This window comes from Lucilia sericata, unplaced genomic scaffold (assembly GCF_015586225.1).
Source record: "Lucilia sericata isolate MDLA Ls3-8-SP2 unplaced genomic scaffold, ASM1558622v1 Contig002974F_arrow, whole genome shotgun sequence".
Classification (NCBI taxonomy): domain Eukaryota; kingdom Metazoa; phylum Arthropoda; class Insecta; order Diptera; family Calliphoridae; genus Lucilia; species Lucilia sericata.
Window position 1 is genome coordinate 1 of NW_023996617.1, and position 23,275 is coordinate 23,275.

Here is a 23,275-nt window from a genome sequence, read left to right on the forward strand (position 1 = left end):
AGACTAGACTATAGACTAGACTATAGACTAGACTATAGACTAGACTATAGACTAGACTATAGACTAGACTATAGACTAGACTATAGACTAGACTATAGACTAGACTATAGACAGACTATAGCTAGACTATAGACTAGACTATAGACTAGACTATAGACTAGACTATAGACTAGACTATAATAGACTATAGACTGACGATAGACTACGACTATAGACTAGACTATAGACTAGACTATAGACTAGACTTAGACTGACTAGACTAGACTATAGACTAGACTATAGACTGACTATAGACTAGACTATAGACACTATAGACTAGCTATAGACTAGACTATAGACTAGACTATAGACTAGGACTATAGACTAGACTAGACTATAGACTAGACTATAGACTAGACTATAGACCAGACTATAGACCAGACTATAGACCAGACTAGAGACTAGATAGACTAGACTATAGACTAGACTATAGACTAGACTTTTTTTATATAGTGGAGGTGGAAACCTTCTATAGGTCCCATTGGGTATGTCGGATTCCTACCGACTAAAACCATCTCCATCGTCAACACCACACTCCGCGGAACTGCCAGTAGATATTACTTAGCGGGGCGGCAAGCTTGTTTCGCTGATCTACTTATTTCTACTGGCGTTGTGACAGTGCCGCTCTTACTTGCTTCCGAAGCTGTTCTTCTTTTCTTAGGGATTCGTTTCCATAAATTAAAAGGAATTTATACGGCCCCAATGCAGCTCAGATGTCAGCATGATATCCACAGTGTTATCTGGTGTTAATCTCTGCCCTAGCTGGGTTTCTAACCTAGTTCGTTCTACTTCAAATCTGTGGCATACAAATATGACATGTTCGATGTTTTCATCAACACCTGGGCATGCTGGACACGTCGGTGAGTCATCGTGACCAAAACGGTGCAGGTAGCTTCTATAGCCTCCATGTCCACTTAGAAACTGCTTTAAATGGTAGTTAACTTCACCATGCCTGCGGTTTACCCATTTCTCTATTTTTTGAATCAATTTGTAAGTCCAGCGTCCAGATAACTAGACTATAGACTGGACTATAGACTGGACTATAGACTACTCTATACTCTATAGTCTATCTATAGTCTAGTCTATAGTCTAGTCTATAGTCTAGTCTATAGTCTAGTCTATAGTCTAGTCTATAGTCTAGTCTATAGGTCTATTCTATATTCTACTCTATAGTCTATTCTATAGTCTAGTCTATAGTCTATTCTATATTTTACTCTATAGTCTATTCTATATTCTACTCTATAGTCTAGTCTATAGTCTAGTCTATAGTCTAGTCTATAGTCTAGTCTATAGTCTAGTCTATAGTCTATTTTTCGTCTATAGTCTAGTCTATAGTCTAGTCTATAGTCTAGTCTATGTCTAGTCTATAGTCTAGTCTATAGTCTAGTCTATAGTCTAGTCTATAGTCTAGTCTATAGTCTAGTCTATAGTCTAGTCTATAGTCTAGTCTATAGTCTAGTCTATAGTCTAGTCTATAGTCTAGTCTATAGTCTAGTCTATAGTCTAGTCTATAGTCTAGTCTATAGTCTAGTCTATAGTCTAGTCTATAGTCTAGTCTATAGTCTAGTCTAAGTCTAGTCTATAGTCTCGTCTATAGTCTAGTCTATAGTCTAGTCTATAGTCTAGTCTATCGTCTAGTCTATAGTCTAGTCTATAGTCTAGTCTATAGTCTAGTCTATAGTCTAGTCTATAGTCTAGTCTATAGTTCGTCTATAGTCTAGTCTATAGTCTAGTCTATAGTCTAGTCTATAGTCTAGTCTATAGTCTAGTCTATAGTCTAGTCTATAGTCTAGTCTATAGTCTAGTCTATAGTCTAGTCTATAGTCTAGTCTATAGTCTAGTCTATAGTCTAGTCTATAGTCTAGTCTATAGTCTAGTCTAGTCTAGTCTATAGTCTAGTCTATAGTCTAGTCTATAGTCTAGTCTATAGTCTAGTCTATAGTCTAGTCTATAGTCTAGTCTATAGTCTAGTCTATAGTCTAGTCTATAGTCTAGTCTATAGTCTAGTATAGTCTAGTCTATAGTCTAGTCTATAGTCTAGTCTATAGTCTAGTCTATAGTCTAGTCTATAGTCTAGTCTATAGTCTAGTCTATAGTCTAGTCTATAGTCTAGTCTATAGTCTAGTCTATCTATAGTCTAGTAAGCCTAGTCTATAGTCATAGTCTATATTCTACTCTATAGTCTATTCTATATTCTACGTCTATAGTCTCTTCATAGTCTTTCTATATTCTACTCTATAGTCTATTCTACAGTGTAGTTCTATAGTCTAGTCTATAGTCTAGTCTATAGTCTAGTCTATAGTCTATTCTATAGTGTAGTCTATAGTCTAGTCTAGTCTATAGTCTATTCTATATTCTACTCTATAGTCTATTCTATAGGTAGTCTATAGTCTAGTCTATAGTCTAGTCTATAGTCTAGTCTATAGTCTAGTCTATAGTCTAGTCTATAGTCTAGTCTATAGTCTAGTCTATAGTCTAGTCTATAGTCTAGTCTATAGTCTAGTCTATAGTCTAGTCTATAGTCTAGTCTATAGGTCTAGTCTATAGTCTAGTCTATAGTCTAGTCTATAGTCTAGTCTATAAGTCCTAGTCTATAGTCCTAGTCTATAGTCTAGTCTATAGTCTAGTCTATAGTCTAGTCTATATAGTCTAGTCTATAGTCTAGTCTATAGTCTAGTCTCTAGTCAGTTTATAGTCTAGTCTATAGTCTAGTCTATAGTCTAGTCTATAGTCTAGTCTATAGTCTAGTCTAGCCTACTCTATAGTCTAGTCTATAGTCTAGTCTATTGTTAGTTTATAGTCTAGCCTATAGTCTACTCTATAGTCTATTCTATAGCCTAGTCTATATTCTACTCTATAGTCTAGTCTGTAGTCTAGTCTATAGTCTAGTCTATAGTCTAGTCTATAGTCTAGTCTATAGTCTAGTCTATAGTCTAGTCTATAGTCTAGTCTATAGTCTAGTCTATAGTCTAGTCTATAGCCTAGTCTATAGTCAAGTCTATATTCTACTCTATAGTCTATTCTATATTCTAATCTATAGTCTATTCTATAGTCTCTATAGTCTATTCTATATTCTACTCTATAGTCTATTCTATAGTGTAGTCTATAGCCTAGTTGTAGTCTAGTCTATAGTCTAGTCTATAGTCTAGTCTATAGTCTAGTCAATAGTCTAGTCTATAGTCTAGTCTATAGTCTAGTCTATAGTCTAGTCTATAGTCTAGTCTATAGTCTAGTCTATAGTCTAGTCTATAGTCTAGTCTATAGTCTAGTCTATAGTCTAGTCTATAGTCTAGTCTATAGTCTAGTCTATAGTCTAGTCTATAGTCTAGTCTATAGTCTAGTCTATAGTCTAGTCTATAGTCTAGTCTATAGTCTAGTCTATAGTCTAGTCTAGTCTATAGTCTAGTCTATAGTCTAGTCTATAGTCTAGTCTATAGTCTAGTCTATAGTCTAGTCTATAGTCTAGTCTATAGTCTAGTCTATAGTCTAGTCTATAGTCTAGTCTATAGTCTAGTCTATAGTCTAGTCTATAGTCTAGTCTATAGCCTAGTCTATAGTCAAGTCTATATTCTACTCTATAGTCTATTCTATATTCTACTCTATAGTCTATTCTATAGTCTAGTCTATAGTCTTCTATATTCTACTATTCTACTCTATAGTCTATTCTATATTCTACTCTATAGTCTATTCTATAGTGTAGTCTATAGTCTAGTCTATAGTCTAGTCTATAGTCTAGTCTATAGTCTAGTCTATAGTCTATTCTATAGTCTAGTCTATAGTCTAGTCTATAGTGTAGTCTATAGTCTAGTCTATAGTCTAGTCTATAGTCTAGTCTATAGTCTAGTCTATAGTCTAGTCTATAGTCTAGTCTATAGTCTAGTCTATAGTCTAGTCTATAGTCTAGTCTATAGTCTAGTCTATAGTCTAGTCTATAGTCTAGTCTATAGTCTAGTCTATAGTCTAGCCTATAGTCTACTCTATAGTCTATTCTATAGCCTAGTCTATATTCTACTCTATAGTCTAGTCTGTAGTCTAGTCTATAGTCTAGTCTATAGTCTAGTCTATAGTCTAGTCTATAGTCTAGTCTATAGTCTAGTCTATAGTCTAGTCTATAGTCTAGTCTTTAGTCTAGTCTTTAGTCTAGTCTATAGTCTGGTCTATAGTCTAGTCTATAGTCTAGTCTATAGTCTAGTCTTTAGTCTAGTCTATAGTCTGGTCTATAGTCTAGTCTATAGTCTAGTCTATAGTATAGTGTATTCTATAGTCTATTAAATAGTATAGTTTACAGTCTAGTCTCTAGTCTATAGTATAGTCCATAGTCTACTCTGTAGTCTAGTCTATAGTTTACTCTGTAGTCATGTCTGTTGTATAGTCTAGTCTATAGTTTACTCTATAGTCTGTTCTATCTACTACTTTTCTATAGAAAACTTTTATTGCTGAGTGATAAACAGTTTTCTATAGAAAACCAGGTGGCGGGTTGTTTTCTTTAGAAGGCTTTGAAAGCTGAGGGGCCAAATGTTTTCCACAGAAAACGGTATGATCATTTATAATCAAATGAAATACCGACCTTTTGAAAGGGAAAAAGAGAAGTGATCAGCCTTTGTCCAATATATATTTTCTTTATTAAACTGTTACCACAGAGTGATCTACTGTTTTTAACAGATTTAATAAAATTCGTTACTGTTTTTAAGAATTAAATCAATTCAATAATTTTATTTTCAATTGGTTTTATTGAATTTGTAGATTTAGAAATATGACTCAATGTAGCACATGTATATAGTATTTGTTGATTTATTGTTGCTGCAATAACAACATTCAAATATTGTTACGATTACCACCGACAGGCATAAAAACACATGAGCAAAATAACAAAATTTAATAATTTCATACATATGTATGTATTTACATAAATATTTATGTATGTATGTATGTTCATTGAACTGTCTGCACTGACTAAAAATAAAACGAAATATGGAGTTTTATTGTTAAAAGTATTTTAATATTTATGCCGTAGTATAGAGTATGAACTCTTTAAAAGATTGTGTAACGAAAAAAATATGAGTGACAAAAACTATTGAAAACAAATCATTGTAAATTGTTTTCTTTGAAATTTAAATTTTGAGAAAGACTTAAAATTTTTACAAAAAAAAAATATATTTTAAACAGTTCACTGTATTTATGAAATTTAACTAAACTGATATTGCCTACACGTTTTCAATGATACAACAGATTTCCTACGAAATTGACATTTTAATCGATATTTTATAAAATTCATGAACAATTGAATTCTGTTATTTATTTTTAATGAATAGAAAAACAAATAAAACAAAATCACGATAAGGGAAAATAAAAATTCGCCCACTAACCAAAAATACATAATATTTGAGATTACAAATACTTACATACATATTTATATGTATGTGTAAAACAGTGTTTCGCAATACGATGTTCCCCTATTCACACTTCGTCTTTCTGACTTGATAATCTTGATTCTTAAGGAATCTATGGACCACAAGATAAAAACTTTTTTGTATCATTTTAGCTCAACCTTTAGGAACCACTGTTTGAATCCACTCAAACTCCTACAACCTGCAAGAGAAGCAGGTGCTCTAACTAATTTTAATTGTTAGAGGTATTTTGTGTTATTATTATATTTTTCAAAAATAAATGTGTAGGTGTACTCGTGTATACGAGCAAAACCCATACAAATGTAACTAAAAATACACAAAACAACCCAGCAGTTTTACAAAGTGTGTCCATATCCTTTTTAAATAGAATTTAACTCCAAAAATAAAACCACTTGGCTGACAAAAAACTTCACATATGTATTGTTATTTTTGGCTTAATTGACACGTTCACGTCACTTAAGTGGCCCGATGTAATGTAACGTAAAATCTATACAAACTTTATTGTGTCTAAGGCATAACTCGGCAACAACCACCCTAAACTGCTGGGTTAATATTTATTATTGCTGAGTAAAAATTCCTTTATTGTGAAAGAACTACATGTGCTGGAATATAGTATACGTTTAGGGGCTAAATGATGATGAGGCTCTACACTAGCAATGCCACATTTTTCTTTTAATAGTTTTCTATTATTAAAGCTATTGATTACATATCAGTTAAAGCTAAAATCAATAAATAGTATTCTATTTAATAACATAAAAGAATACAAAAATAAATTTCATTGCTTCTAAAATTGAACGTTCTAGTTCAGTTCTAGTTCAGTTCTAGTTCAATTCTAGTTCAGTTTTGGTTCAGTTCTAGTTCAGTTCTAGTTCAGTTCTAGTTCAGTTCTAGTTCAGTTCTAGTTCAGTTCTAGTTCAGTTCTAGTTCAGTTCTAGTTCAGTTCTAGTTCAGTTCTAGTTCAGTTCTAGTTCAGTTCTAGTTCAGTTCTAGTTCAGTTCTAGTTCAGTTCTAGTTCAGTTCTAGTTCAGTTCTAGTTCAGTTCTAGTTCAGTTCTAGTTCAGTTCTAGTTCAGTTCTAGTTCAGTTCTAGTTCAGTTCTAGTTCAGTTCTAGTTCAGTTCTAGTTCAGTTCTAGTTCAGTTCTAGTTCAGTTCTAGTTCAGTTCTAGTTCAGTTCTAGTTCAGTTCTAGTTCAGTTCTAGTTCAGTTCTAGTTCAGTTCTAGTTCAGTTCTAGTTCAGTTCTAGTTCAGTTCTAGTTCAATTCTAGTTCAGTTTTGGTTCAGTTCTAGTTCAGTTCTAGTTCAGTTCTAGTTCAGTTCTAGTTCAGTTCTAGTTCAGTTCTAGTTCAGTTCTAGTTCAGTTCTAGTTCAGTTCTAGTTCAGTTCTAGTTCAGTTCTAGTTCAGTTCTAGTTCAGTTCTAGTTCAGTTCTAGTTCAGTTCTAGTTCAGTTCTAGTTCAGTTCTAGTTCAGTTCTAGTTCAGTTCTAGTTCAGTTCTAGTTCAGTTCTAGTTCAGTTCTAGTTCAGTTCTAGTTCAGTTCAGTTCAGTTCTAGTTCAGTTCTAGTTCAGTTCTAGTTCAGTTCTAGTTCAGTTCTAGTTCAGTTCTAGTTCAGTTCTAGTTCAGTTCTAGTTCAGTTCTAGTTCAGTTCTAGTTCAGTTCTAGTTCAGTTCTAGTTCAGTTCTAGTTCAGTTCTAGTTCAGTTCTAGTTCAGTTCTAGTTCAGTTCTAGTTCAGTTCTAGTTCAGTTCTAGTTCAGTTCTAGTTCAGTTCTAGTTCAGTTCTAGTTCAGTTCTAGTTCAGTTCTAGTTCAGTTCTAGTTCAGTTCTAGTTCAGTTCTAGTTCAGTTCTAGTTCAGTTCTAGTTCAGTTTAGTTCAGTTCTAGTTCAGTTCTAGTTCAGTTCTAGTTCAGTTCTAGTTCAGTTCTAGTTCAGTTCTAGTTCAGTTCTAGTTCAGTTCTAGTTCAGTTCTAGTTCAGTTCTAGTTCAGTTCTAGTTCAGTTCTAGTTCAATTCTAGTTCAGTTTTGGTTCAGTTCTAGTTCAGTTCTAGTTCAGTTCTAGTTCAGTTCTAGTTCAGTTTTGGTTCAGTTCTAGTTCAGTTCTAGTTCAGTTCTAGTTCAGTTCTAGTTCAGTTCTAGTTCAGTTCTAGTTCAGTTCTAGTTCAGTTCTAGTTCAGTTCTAGTTCAGTTCTAGTTCAGTTCTAGTTCAGTTCTAGTTCAGTTCTAGTTCAGTTCTAGTTCAGTTCTAGTTCAGTTCTAGTTCTGTCAGTTCTAGTTCAGTTCTAGTTCAGTTTCTAGTTCAGTTCTAGTTCAGTTCTAGTTCAGGCAATTTCTAGTCAGTTTCTAGTTCAGTTCTAGTTTCAGTTCTAGTTCCGTCTAGTTCAGTTCTAGTTCAGTTTCTAGTTCAGTTCTAGTCAGTTCAGTTCAGTTCTTAGTTCAGTTCTAGTTCAGTTCTAAGTTCAGTTCCTTTTTTTAGTTTCATTCTAGTTCAGTTTCTAGTTCAGTTCTAGTTCAGTTCCTAGTTCAGTTTCTAGTTCAGTTCTAGTTCAGTTACTAGTCAGTTCTAGTTCAGTTCTAGTTTCAGTTCTAGTTCAGTTCTCGTTCAGTGTCTAGTTTCAGTTTCTAGTTTTCAGTTCTAGTTAAGTTTTGGTTCAGTTCAGTTCAGTTCTAGTTCAGTTCTAGTCAGTTCTAGTTCAGTTCTAGTTCAGTTCTAAGTTCGTTATAGTTCAGTTCTGTTCAGTTCTAGTTCATTTCTAGTTCAGTTTAGTTCAGTTCTAGTCAGTTCATAGTTCAGTTCTAGTTCGTTCTAGTTCGTTCTAGTTCAGTTTAGTTCAGTTCTAGTTCAGTTCTAGTTCAGTTCTAGTTCATTTCTAGTCAGTTCTAGTTCAGTTCTAGTTCAGTTCTAGTTCAGTTCTAGTTCAGTTCTAGTTCCCGTAGTTCAGTTCTAGTTCAGTTCTAGTTCAGTTCTAGTTCAGTTCTAGTTCAGTTCTAGTTCGTTCTAGTTTCAGTTCTAGTTCAGTTCTAGTTCAGTTCTAGTTCAGTTCTAGTTCAGTTCTAGTTCAGTTCTAGTTCAGTTCTAGTTCAGTTCTAGTTCAGTTCTAGTTCAGTTCTAGTTTCAGTTCTAGTTCAGTTCTAGTTCAGTTCTAGTTCAGGTTCTTTAGTTCAGTTCTAGTTCAGTTCTAGTCAGTTCTAGTTTCAGTTCTAGCTTCAGTTCTAGTTCAGTTCTAGTTCAGTTCTAGTTCAGTTCTAGTTCAGTTCTAGTTCAGTTCTAGTTCAGTTCTAGTTCAGTTCTAGTTCAGTTCTAGTTCAGTTCTAGTTCAGTTCTAGTTCAGTTCTAGTTCAGTTCTGGTTCAGTTCTAGTTCAGTTCTGGTTCAGTACCAGTTCTAGTTCAGTACCAGTTCTAGTTCAGTTCTAGTTCAGTTCTAATTATGTTTTATTTCAATTTCTGCTTGTCTTGAGTTAGTTAACTTTTTATGTGGAAATAAAGCTGTCAATAAAGGCAGTGAGTTTGCATAGTTGATTCATACAAACATCATTGACATATATCTTCGACATACAAATTTATTAAATGACAAATGCTTCTAACAAAAAAGCTCACAAATCACTATTTACAACGAAGGTATGCCAAAATCCAATAAAAAAGAAAAAATCTAAAAAATATGATAATACTAGGATTTATACAACAAATCCTTTAATTTGTTACCATTATAGTCAAAACTAATAAATTTATTTCTATTCTTTTTTGTAACAATTTTAGCTCTAGAATAAAAGCGTTAACTTAAATTGTCTAACCATATATACATATATTGAAGAAGAATCATAACAATATTAACCAATTTACCATATAAATAAGCTAAGACTGGCATAGCTTATTCGTCTTTATTCCTTTTCACTTAAAAACGTCCTATAAGAAAACAAATTCTGACCTTTTTAAGGATTATTTTACAAAGCATACCCAAACTCTTATATTCAGGAAAATTTTGTCTTATTTGCTTTAAAAAAAAAATTGCTTGAATTTACATGTAGAATGGAAACAACCCTCATTTACCATAATTATGAATGCCACTTTTTCAAATCGATTTCTTTAGACAATTTTTACACTCGATAAATATCCTTTTTTTCGGTCGAAGCATGATTGAATGTTAGTTTGTGTGTTTTTTGTTTTTGCACATCTTTTGATTTTTCATAAAACATAATTTTAGTTATTTATGGCCTCTTAAAGATAGATTTTTGGGATCTATAACTCTATTATTATATTGTTGTAATCATATGTATATGGAAGGCCTAAGGATTTGTTAGTAAAAGCTAAAAAAAACTTATTTACAGGGAATAGGAGTTTAAAAACCAATTTGTTTTTCTTTCTCTTTTTACTATTTTGCTATAAACAAATACTAAGCTTATGTTAGTAAAGGAATTTGCATTTTGAATATTTTAGGCAACTTATACTAACGATCACCCTACTTTAAACTTCCAAACAAATCGACTAAACAAAGGATTTATATTTGCTTTATCTGTATATATGGACTTCCGGAAATCCGAAATAAATTACTTAGGAATCAGAATCACTCTTTGGAAATATTACAATTTCTCTTCTATATTCGAAAAAGCAAACTTTCGTATTCAAAACTCCCTTCGCGTTACATTTTTAGTGAACAACTTATTTGCCCACACTTTTATTCGCCCACCATTTGTGTTGCCGGATTTCAAACAAATTGTTCGACACTAAACAAAATGATAAAGATGTTTGTTCAGTAATGCGTGTAATCCAATTTTTTCTCTCAGACTTATGTATATACGAGCATAAATTTTTTTGATACATTATATTATTAAGTATATTGTCAATACTTTTCTCAGCTAAAAGAGTTGGGGAATGAGATGACTTTAAAATTTGTTATCTTTATAGTCATTTATTTGTATAGATTTGTTAGATAAAGTTTAATAAAAATAAAGTCTGATACGACTTTTTTAAAAACGATTGAAATATATCGAACTAGAACAGAACTATAACAGAACTATAACAGAACTATAACAGAACTATAACAGAACTAGAACAGAACAAAAACAGAACTAGAACAGAACTAAAACAGAGCTAGAACAGAACTAGAACAGAACCAGAACAGAACCAGAACAGAACTAGAACAGAACTAGAACAGAACTAGAACAGAACTAGAACAGAACTAGAACAGAACTAGAACAGAACTAGAACAGAACTAGAACAGAACTAGAACAGAACTAGAACAGAACTAGAACAGAACTAGAACAGAACTAGAACAGAACTAGAACAGAACTAGAACAGAACTAGAACAGAACTAGAACTAGAACAGAACTAGAACAGAACTAGAACAGAACTAGAACAGAACTAGAACAGAACTAGAACAGAACTAGAACAGAACTAGAACAGAACTAGAACAGAACTAGAACAGAACTAGAACAGAACTAGAACAGAACTAGAACAGAACTAGAACAGAACTAGAACAGAACTAGAACAGAACTAGAACAGAACTAGAACAGAACTAGAACAGAACTAGAACAGAACTAGAACAGAACTAGAACAGAACTAGAACAGAACTAGAACAGAACTAGAACAGAACTAGAACAGAACTAGAACAGAACTAGAACAGAACTAGAACAGAACTAGAACAGAACTAGAACAGAACTAGAACAGAATTAGACAGAACTAGAACAGAACTAGAACAGAACTAGAACAGAACTAGAACAGAATTAGAACAGAATTAGAACAGAATTAGAACAGAACTAGAACAGAACTAGAACAGAACTAGAACAGAACTAGAACAGAACTAGAACAGAACTAGAACAGAACTAGAAGAACTAGAACAGAACTAGAAGCAGAACTAGAACAGAACTAGAACAGAACTAGAACAGAACTAGAACAGAACTAGAACAGAACTAGAACAGAACTAGAACAGAACTAGAACAGAACTAGAACAGAACTAGAACAGAACTAGAACAGAACTAGAACAGAACTAGAACAGAACTAGAACAGAACTAGAACAGAACTAGAACAGAACTAGAACAGAACTAGACAGAACTAGAACAGAACTAGAACAGAACTAGAACAGAACTAGAACAGAACTAGAACAGAACTAGAACAGAACTAGAGCAGAACTAGAACAGAACTAGAACAGAACTAGAACAGAACTAGAACAGAACTAGAACAGAACTAGAACAGAACTAGAACAGAACTAGAACAGAACTAGAACAGAACTAGAACAGAACTAGAACAGAACTAGAACAGAACTAGAACAGAACTAGAACAGAACTAGAACAGAACTAGAACAGAACTGGACTAAAACTGAACTTGAATTAGAATTAACCTGGAACTGAATTAAATGACAGTGATACGATTTGTATTAAAAGTCTTAAATTAACAATATTTCTTGTAAATGTTTGGTCATCGCAAATTTGAATACAACAACCTGCTATTTGGAGCCTACTGTACACGCTGAGTACACAGATAACAAAAAGTTACTGCTTTTACCTGTTTCAGAAATTTCCCGCAAAATAATTTTCACAATTTCTAAGAAAATCACCACTTACACATTTAAACAATTACCTGCTAAACGAATAAGGAATTACTATTTCAAATTCGACGTTCTTATTGCCATTTTAAAAATTTTGCCAACTAAACAATAAGATTATTTTTCATACATTACAACTAAACCCCTTTTTGGGACCAAGAAAAAACCAAACACTTACTTAACTTCAAACTCAACGACAGCTACATTTCATTTACCTGTTATGACTGCTATAAATTGGAAAACTCTAAAATAAAACAGCATCAGTTTGCATCACAACTCGACTCTATTTAGACACTCCTCCTCTACTTCAGTGGCTGGCTGGCGTTGCTTGGTTTGGCTGACATTTCTGTGTGAGTTTGTGTGTAAGTGACATTATCGAAACATTTCGTATTTCTTTTCGAAACATATCGAGAAAAAATATATAAGAGCAAACAACAACAAATAATTCCGCTCACATGTCGCTGCCAACACCCAGTTATACTTTTGTCACTTCAGCTGGACAAAGGCAATTTTTTCATCGTTGGCATTTGCAGAATAACGAAGTCATCGATTGTAATAAATGCGGCACAATATGCAAAGAAACTGATGCCTACAGTCAACATTGGCTGAAGCAAAAACTAAAACTCACTGAAGCTGGTGATGAACTCAATACTTGGATGAGGACACCGATAATGGAGCAGCAGCCTGCCATTGTCAGCAGGAACCTTCAGTCTTTTATGTTTTGCGATGGTAAAGTTGTAAGTGATACACAACAGTTTTTACTAGATGTTGGCATAACAGGCATACCGGATCTGTTGAGTGTTCTCTATGCCACGGACGGTTGCAAGGAACTAATGGTGAAGTTGAGATTCTATGTGGAAATTGAAGATGAAATGTTTATGTTACAATCAAGTGAATTGGAGATAAGGCATCACAGTGATATACGAGAAAGTGTGGATGTAATATTTTTGATGTTATTGGAAAAATTGAGAACATTTATGACATGCATGCCGAGGAGGCGTCGTGGTCTGCAGGAGGGTGTGTATAGAATCAAAAGAATTCTGGTACAGACTCAGAGAAGACAATATGTAAATAATGAACAACTGCAGTTGCCTTTACAATACAAACGTAAACAGGCCATACTGCAGGAAACGGAAATGACGCAGCAGTATAAATGTGATTTAAAACAACTTTCTTTAGCTTTCCAGAGACACCTAAACACTTCTGCGAACAACCATTTCAAACCACCCTTTCCCTGCAATCTCTACTGCTTCCAAACTTGTGCCAATTCCCAGGAACTATATGCTGTTCCCTACCACATTAGCAACAAACCTGAATCTTTTCTTAGCACACGCAGTTTTGTTATAGTAAATGACATTCAGGGAGGTTTTCAACAACTACAGGAAATTGCTCACATTAAACGTTTTCTGCATCATTCCGCCGAGGATGCAGTTTTAAGCTGTTCCCAATGTCAAGCGAAATTTATGCAGCCTACAAAGCTGGCTTTACATAAAATGTTAAATTGTGGCCATGATTTTGAGATTTTGAAAATTGATCCCGATTTCATAGAGATCTATGAGGAGTGTCTGGAAATTATGCGTTGTGCAAAGTGGTTGTTATTTGGTATCGTTAAATAAAGTTGAAGTTATAAAATTTAAAAATAAAAATATAACTGTATTGTTTTGATTTTAATATTAGCTTTGGTAAAATTAAAACAGAACTAGAACAGAACTAGAACAGAACTAGAACAGAACTAAAACAGAACTAAAACAGAACTAGAACAGAACTAGAACAGAACTAGAACAGAACTAGAACAGAACTAGAACAGAACTAGAACAGAACTAGAACAGAACTAGAACAGAACTAGAACAGAACTAGAACAGAACTAGAACAGAACTAGAACAGAACTAGAACAGAACTAGAACAGAACTAGAACAGAACTAGAACAGAACTAGAACAGAACTAGAACAGAACTAGAACAGAACTAGAACAGAACTAGAACAGAACTAGAACAGAACTAGAACAGAACTAGAACAGAACTAGAACAGAACTAGAACAGAACTAGAACAGAACTAGAACAGAACTAGAACAGAACTAGAACAGAACTAGAACAGAACTAGAACAGAACTAGAACAGAACTAGAACAGAACTAGAACAGAACTAGAACAGAACTAGAACAGAACTAGAACAGAACTAGAACAGAACTAGAACAGAACTAGAACAGAACTAGAACAGAACTAAACAGAACTAGAACAGAACTAGAACAGAACTAGAACAGAACTAGAACAGAACTAGAACAGAACTAGAAACAGAACTAGAACAGAACTAGAACAGAACTAGAACAGAACTAGAACAGAACTAGAACAGAACTAGAACAGAACTAGAACAGAACTAGAACAGAACTAGAACAGAACTAGAACAGAACTAGAACAGAACTAGAACAGAACTAGAACAGAACTAGAACAGAACTAGAACAGAACTAGAACAGAAACTAGAACAGAACTAGAACAGAACTAGAACAGAACAGAACAGAACAGAACAGAACTAGAACAGAACTAGAACAGAACTAGAACAGAACTAGAACAGAACTAGAACAGAACTAGAACAGAACTAGAACAGAACTAGAACAGAACTAGAACAGAACTAGAACAGAACTAGAACAGAACTAGAACAGAACTAGAACAGAACTAGAACAGAACTAGAACAGAACTAGAACAGAACTAGAACAGAACAAGAACAGTACTAGAACAGAACTAGAACAGAACTAGACAGAACTAGAACAGAACTAGAACAGAACTAGAACAGAACTAGAACAGAACTAGAACAGAACTAGAACAGAACTAGAACAGAACTAGAACAGAACTAGAACAGAACTAGAACAGAACTAGAACAGAACTAGAACAGAACTAGAACAGAACTAGAACAGAACTAGAACAGAACTAGAACAGAACTAGAAACAGAACTAGAACAGAACTAGAACAGACTAGAACAGAACTAGAACAGAACTAGAACAGAACTAGAACAGAACTAGAACAGAACTAGAACAGAACTAGAACAGAACTAGAAAAGAACTAGAACAGAACTAGAACAGAACTAGAACAGAACTAGAACAGAACTAGAACAGAACTAGAACAGAACTAGAACAGAACTAGAACAGAACTAGAACAGAACTAGAACAGAACTAGAACAGAACTAGAACAGAACTAGAACAGAACTAGAACAGAACTAGAACAGAACTAGAACAGAACTAGAACTGGAACAAAACTAGAACAGAACTAGAACAGAACTAGAACTAGAACTGGAACAAAACTAGTACAGAACGCAAATAGGACTAAACAATATGGATTTTGCTGTTTAGAAAAGTGTATTTCAAAATTATATTACAAATCATATTTAAACTTAACAGCCGTTACCATTTGAAACTTATTTTATGAAGCATTAAGTGAGGTTGACAATAAAAAGACATAAACCAAAAAAACTTAGCAACTCAATTAAATTTGAAGCAACATAAACTTTAGTTATTTTATGGCAGAAACATGTGTTTCTAATATATTTTATGGTGAAAAAGACAAATAACTTAAGTCCAATAAGAATGGAAAGTTTATTAAGATAAGCAGAACCAGAGCAAACAATACAAATTTTGGAATTGTGTAAAATATGGTATTTAGCAGGTTAGGAAATACCCCCTATTTATCCCTTTAAAACAGCTTTTTCCCCCTTGATTATTAATTTACTAGATATGGTTACTAACTTATATTCCCTTTTAAAATTGTCCTTTGAAACCTCAATCTACATTCTCTTGCCACTATCATAGTGGCCATTTGTCGAAATCATGTTTCCAACAAATAATTCAAACAAAAACCATATGCCATTAAGACTACACACAGAATGGCAACAAAAACTTACTGAAAACATTATAAAAACTTTAAGGTCAAACATAAACATTTTATAAATCACAAAAAAAAAATATCAAACAAATATTTAAATATAAAATTGTTTTCCAAACATCATTAAATATTTATGAAAAATCATAATTTTCAAAAGAAAATTAAAAATTTATAATGTTGTTAAACATCAGAAAATGAAAAGAAATGTATGCTAAAATATTAAAATGTCACAAAATGTTTTCATAAAATGGAAAAAAACATAATGTGGCTAAACACAAATACTATAGAGTAAATACTTGTTACATATTGTTTGAAATATATTTTTGTTAATTTGTTGTTAATTTTGCAGAAACCAAAAAAATATTCAAACTAATTAACTCGCAGTAATTTTTAAAGAAAAAATTTTTGGTTGAATATTATTAGCCTAAATTCAAAACTATAAATAGTCTATACACCAGACTGTAGATAGTCTGTAGTCCAAACTATAGATAGTCTGTGGTTTAAACTATAGATAGTTTCCAGTCCAGACTATAGAATGTCTAAAGTCAAGACTATAGATAGCGTATAGTCCGGACTATAGATAGTCTATGGTCCAGACTATAGAACGTCTATAGTTCAGACTAGAGATAGTCTATAGTCCAGACTACAGATAGTCCAGTCTATCGTTCAGACTATAGCTAGTCCATAGTCCAGCCTATACATAGATAGTCTATAGTCCAGACTATAGATAGCATATAGTCCAAACTATAGATAGCCTATAGTCCAGACTATAGATAGCCTATAGTCCAGACTATAGATAGCCTATAGTCCAGACTATAGATAGTCTATAGTCTAGACTATAGATAGTCTATAGTCTAGACTATATATAGAAAGTCTATAGTCTAGAATATGGACTATCTATAGTGGATATCTATGATATCTACTTCTATACTGCAGACTATAGCTAGTCTATAGTCAAGCCTATAGAAAGCATATAGTCCAAAATATAGATAGCCTATAGTCCAGACTATAGATAGCCTATAGTCCAGACTATAGATAGCCTATAGTCCAGGCTATAGATAGCATATAGTCCAAACTATAGATAGCCTATAGTCCAGACTATAGGTAGTCTATAGTCCATATTATAGATAGTCTATAGTCCAGGATATAAATAGTCTATAGTCCAGGATATAGATAGTCTATAGTCCACACTATAGAACGTCTATAGTCCAGACTATAGAACCTCTATAGCCCAGACTATAGAACCTCTATAGTCCAGACTATAGAACGTCTATAGTCCACACTATAGAACGTCTATAGTCCAGACTATAGACAGTCTCTAGTCCAAACTATAGACAGTCTCTAGTCCAAGCTATAGACAGTCTCTACTCCAAACTATAGACAGTCTCTAGTCCAAACTATAGACAGTCTTTAGTCCAAACTATAGACAGTCTATAGTCCAAACTATAGACAGTCTATAGTACAAACTATAGACAGTCTATAGTCCAAACTACAGACAGTCTAAAGTCCAAACTATAGACAGTCTATAGTCCAAATAGACAATCTATAGTCCAAACTATTGACAGTCTATAGTCCAAACTATAGACAGTCTATAGTCCAAACAATAGATAGTCTATAGTCTAGACTATATATAGAAAGTCTATAGTCTAGAATATATACTATCTATAGTGGATATCTATGATATCTACTTATATTTCCCACCACAATTCGATTTTTTGAGTGAAAACCTAAAAGTCCATTTTCTGACTAAACTAGAAGAGCTAGAGCCAAAAAAAATGGATATCTGTGATCACTTTTCCTACCAAAATTCTATTTTTTGAGCGAAAACCTAAAAGTCCATTTTCTGGCAAAACTAGAAGAGCTAATGCCAAAAGAATGAAAAATCTGTGATCACTTCTATTTCCCACCAAAATTCGATTTTTTTAGAGAAAACCTAAAAGTCCATTTTCTGGCTAAACTAGAAGAGCTAGGGCCAAAAGAATGAAAATCTGTGATCACTTTTATTTCTCACCAAAAATTCGATTTTTTGAGTGATAACCTAAAAGTCCATTTTCTGGCTAAACTAGAAGAGCTAGGGCCAAAAGGATGGATATCTGTGATCACTTTTATTTCCTACCAAAATTCGATTTTTTGAGTGAAAACCTAAAAGTCCATTTTCTGGCCAAACTAGAAGAGCTAGGGCCAAAAGGATGGATATCTGTGATCACTTTTATTTCCTACCAAAATTCCATTTCTTTAGGAAAACCTAAAAGTCCACTTTCTGGCTAAACTAGAAGAGCTAGGGCCAAAAGGATGGATAACTGTGATCACTTTATTTCCTAGAAAAATTCGATTTTTTGAGTGAAAACCTAAAAGTCCATTTTCTGGCTAAACTAGAAGAGCTAGGGCCAAAAGGATGGATATCTGTGATCACTTTTATTTCCTACCAAAATTCGATTATTTTAGTGAAAACCTAAAAGTCCATTTTCTGGCTAAACTAGAAGAGCTAGGGCCAAAAAGATGGATAACTGTGATCACTTTTATTTCCTACCAAAATTCCATTTCTTTAGGAAAACCTAAAAGTCCATTTTCTGGCTAAACTAGAAGAGCTAGGGCCAAAAGGATGGATATCTGTGATCACTTTTATTTCCTACCAAAATTCCATTTCTTTAGGAAAACCTAAAAGTCCATTTTCTGGCTAAACTAGAAGAGCTAGGGCCAAAAGGATGGATAACTGTGATCACTTTTATTTCCTAGAAAAATTCGATTTTTTGAGTGAAAACCTAAAAGTCCATTTTCTGGCTAAACTAGAAGAGCTAGGGCCAAAAGGATGGATATCTGTGATCACTTTTATTTCCTACCAAAATTCCATTTCTTTAGGAAAACCTAAAAGTCCATTTTCTGGCTAAACTAGAAGAGCTAGGGCCAAAAGGATGGATAACTGTGATCACTTTTATTTCCTACCAAAATTCGATTTTTTTAGTGAAAACCTAAAAGTCCATTTTCTGGCTAAACTAGAAGAGCTAGGGCCAAAAAGATGGATAACTGTGATCACTTTTATTTCCTACCAAAATTCGATTTTTTGAGTGAAAACCTAAAAGTCCATTTTCTGGCTAAACTAGAAGAGTTAGGACCAAAAGGATGAATATCTGTGATCACTATTATTTCCCAACAAAATTCGACTTTTTTAGTGAAAACCTAAAAGTCCATTTTCTGGCTAAACTAGAAGAGCTAGGGCCAAAAGGATAGATATCTGTGATCACTTTTATTTCCAATCAAAATTCGATATTTTGAGTGAAAATTTAAAAGTCCATTTTCTGGCTAAACTAGAAGAGCTAGGGCCAAAAGAATGAACATCTGTGATCACTTTTATTTCCCACCAAAATCCGATTTTTTGAGCGAAAACCTAGAAGTCCATTTTTGGCTAAACTAGAAGAGCTAGGGCCAAAAGGATTGATATCTGTGATCACTTTTATTTCCTAGCAAAATTCGATTTTTTGAGCGAAAACCTAAAAGTCCATTTTCTGGCTAAACTAGAAGAGCTAGGGCCAAAAGAATGGATATCTGTGATCACTTTTATTTCCCACCAAAAGTCGATTTTCTGAGCGAAAACCTAAAAGTCCATTTTCTGGCTAAACTAGAAGAGCTAGGGCCAAAAGAATGGATATCTGTGATCACTTTTATTTCCGAGCAAAATTCGGTTTTTTGAGTGGAAACCCAAAAGTCCATTTTCTAGCTAAACTAGAAGAGCTAGGGCCAAAAGGATGAACATCTGTGATCACTTTTATTTCCAATCAAAATTCGATTTTTTGAGTGAAAACTTAAAAGTCCATTTTCTGGCTAAACTAGAAGAGCTAGGGCCAAAAGCATGAAAATCTGTGATCACTTTTATTTCCTACCAAAATTCAATTTTTTTAGTGAAAACCTAAAAGTCCATTTTCTGGCTAAACTAGAAGAGCCAGGGCCAAAAGTATGGATATCTGTGATCAGTTTTATTTCTTACCAAAATTCGATTTTTTGAGTGAAAACCTAAAGGTCCATTTTCTGGCTAAACTAGAAGAGCTAAGGCCAAAAGGATGGATATCTGTGATCACTTTTATTTCTTACTAAAATTCGATTTTTTGAGTGAAAACCTAAATGTCCATTTTCTGGCTAAACTAGAAGAGCTAGGGCCAAGAGAATGGCTATCTGTTTTCACTTTTATTTCTTACTAAAATTCGATTTTTTGAGGCTAAACTAGAAGAGCTAGGGCCAAAAGGATAGATATCTGTGATCACTTTTATTTCCAACATTAATTTGATTTTTTGAGCGAAAACCTAAAAGTCCATTTTCTGGCTAATCTAGAAGAGCTAGGGCCAAAAGGATGAATATCTGTGATCACTTTTATTTCCTAGCAAAATTCGGTTTTTTTGAGTGGAAACCCAAAACTCCATTTTCTAGCTTAACTAGAAGAGCTAGGGCCAAAAGGATGAACATCTGTGATCACTTTTATTTCCCACCAAAATCCGATTTTTTGAGCGAAAAACTAAAAGTCCATTTTTGGCTAAACTAGAAAAGCTAGGGCCAAAAGGATAGATATCTGTGATCACTTTTATTTCCAATCAAAATTCGATTTTTTGAGTGAAAACTTAAAAGTCCATTTTCTCGCTAAACTAGAAGAGCTAGGGCCAAAAGAATGAACATCTGTGATCACTTTTATTTCCCACCAAAATCCGATTTTTTGAGCGAAAACCTAAAAGTCCATTTTTGGCTAAACTAGAAGAGCTAGGGCCGAAAGGATAGATATCTGTGATCACTTTTATTTCCTAGCAAAATTCGATTTATTGAGCGAAAACCTAAAAGTCCATTTTCTGGCTAAACTAGAAGAGCTAGGGCCAAAAGAATGGATATCTGTGATCACTTTTATTTCCCACCAAAATTCAATTTTCTGAGCGAAAACCTAAAAGTCCATTTTCTGGCTAAACTAGAAGAGCTAGGGCCAAAAGGATGGATATCTGTGATCACTTTTATTTCCGAGCAAAATTCGATTTTTTGAGTGAAATCTAAAAGTCCATTTTCTGGCTAAACTAGAAGAGCTAGGGCCAAAAGCATGAAAATCTGTGATCACTTTTATTTCCTACCAAAATTCGATTTTTTTAGTGAAAACATAAAAGTCCATTTTCTGGCTAAACTAGAAGAGCCAGGGCCAAAAGGATGGATATCTGTGATCACTTTTATTTCTTACCAAAATTCGATTTTTTGAGTGAAAACCTAAAGGTCCATTTTCTGGCTAAACTAGAAGAGATAGGGCCAAAAGGATGGATATCTGTGATCACTTTTATTTCTTACTAAAATTCGATTTTTTGAGTGAAAACCTAAAAGTCCATTTTGTGGCTAAACTAGAAGAGCTAGGGCCAAAAGCATGAAAATCTGTGATCACTTTTATTTCTTACTAAAATTCGATTTTTTGAGTGAAAACCTAAAGGTCCATTTTCTGGCTAAACTAGAAGAGCTAGGGCCAAAAGAATGGATATCTGTTTTCACTTTTATTTCTTACTAAAATTCGATTTTTTGAGGCTAAACTAGAAGAGCTAGGGCCAAAAGAATAGATATCTGTGATCACTTTTATTTCCCATCAAAATTCGATTTTTTTGTGTGAAAACCTAAAAGTCCATTTTCTGGCTAAACTAGAAGAGCTAGGGCCTAAAGGATAGATATCTGTGATCACTTTTATTTCCAACATTAATTTGATTTTTTGAGCGAAAACCTAAAAGTCCATTTTCTGGCTAATCTAGAAGAGCTAGGGCCAAAAGGATGGATATCTGTGATCACTTTTATTTTCCACCAAAATTCAATTTTTTGAGTGAAAACCTAAAAGTCCATTTTGTGGCTAAACTAGAAGAGCTAGGGCCAAAAGGATAGATATCTGTGATCACTTTTATTTCCCACCAAAATTCGATTTTTTGAGTGAAAACCTAAAAGTCCATTTTCTAGCTAAACTAGAAGAGCTAGGGCCAAAGGTATGGATATCTGTGATCACTTTTATTTCCCACCAAAATTCGATTTTTTGAGTGAAAACCTAAAAGTCCATTTTCTGGCTAAACTAGAAGAGCTAGGGCCAAAAGGATGGATATCTGTGATCACTTTTATTTCCCACCAAAATTCGATTTTTTGAGTGAAAACCTAAAAGTCCATTTTCTGGCTAAACTAGAAGAGCTAGGGCCAAAAGTATAAATATCTGTGATCACTTTTATTTCCTAGCAAAAATCAATTTTTTGAGTGGAAACCTAAAAGTTCATTTTCTGGCTAAACTAGAAGAGCTACGGCCAAAAGTAGAGTTATCTGTGATCACTTTTATTTCCTAGCAAAATTCGATTTTTTGAGTGAAAACCTAAAAGTCCATTTTCTGGCTAAAGGAGAAGAGCTAGGGCCAAAAGGAAGGATATCTGTGATCACTTTTTAAGTGAAAACCTAAAAGTCCATTTTCTGGCTAACCTAGAAGAGCTAGGGCCAAAAGGATGGATATCTGTGATCACTTTTATTTCCCACCAAAATTCGATTTTTTGAGTGAAAAGCTAAAAGTCCATTATCTGGCTAAACTAGAAGAGCTATGGCCAAAAGGATGGATATCTGTGATCACTTTTATTTCCCACCAAAATTCGATTTTTTGAGTGAAAACCTAAAAGTCCATTTTCTGGCTAACCTAGAAGAGCTAGGGCCAAAAGTATAGATATCTGTGATCACTTTTATTTTCCACCAAAATTAAATTTTTTGAGTGAAAACCTAAAAGTCCATTTTGTGGCTAAACTAGAAGAGCTAGTGCCAAAAGGATTAAAATCTGTGATCACTTTTATTTCCCACCAAAATTCGATTTTTTGAGTGAAAACTTAAAAGCCCATTTTCTGGCTAAACTAGAAGAGTTAGGGCCAAAAGGATTAAAAACTGTGATCACTTCCATTTCCTATCATAATTCGATTTTTTGAGTGAAAACCTAAAAGTCCATTTTCTGGCTAAACTAGAGGAGCTACGGCCAAAAGGATGGATATCTGTGATCACTTTTATTTCCCAACAAAATTGGGTTTTTTGAGTGAAAACCTAAAAGTCCATTTTCTGGCTAAACTAGAAGAGCTAGGGCCAAAAGGATGGATTTCTGTGATTACTTTCATTTCCTAGCAAAATTCGATTTTTTGAGTGAAATCCTAAAAGTCCATTTTCTGGCTAAACTAGAAGAGCTAGGGCCAAAAGGATGGATAACTGTGATCACTTTTATTTCCTACCAAAATTCGATTTTTTGAGCGAAAACCTAAAAGTCCATTTTCTGGCTAAACTAGAAGAGCTAGGGCCAAAAGTATAGATATCTGTGATCACTTTTATTTCCTACCAAAATTCGATTTTTTGAGTGGAAACCAAAAAGTTTATTTTCTGGCTAAACTAGAAGAGCTAGTGCCAAAAGGATTAAAATCTGTGATCA

General features: G+C 33.7%; 1 protein-coding gene across 1 annotated transcript; it reads left to right on the plus strand.

Annotated features, from left to right (window-relative positions):
* The first annotated feature begins 12,280 nt into the window (after positions 1-12,280).
* Positions 12,281-13,596, plus strand: LOC119614497 (protein terminus-like). The gene has a single exon (XM_037970618.1). The coding sequence runs from the start codon at positions 12,436-12,438 to the stop codon at positions 13,594-13,596; it is 1,161 nt and encodes a 386-aa protein (XP_037826546.1). The 5' UTR covers positions 12,281-12,435.
* Positions 13,597-23,275: the final 9,679 nt, after the last annotated feature.

Bases quoted from the DNA above. Each gene is read 5' to 3' on its own strand.
- LOC119614497 (XM_037970618.1), top strand. From the start codon at position 12,436: ATGTCGCTGCCAACACCCAGTTATACTTTTGTCACTTCAGCTGGACAA.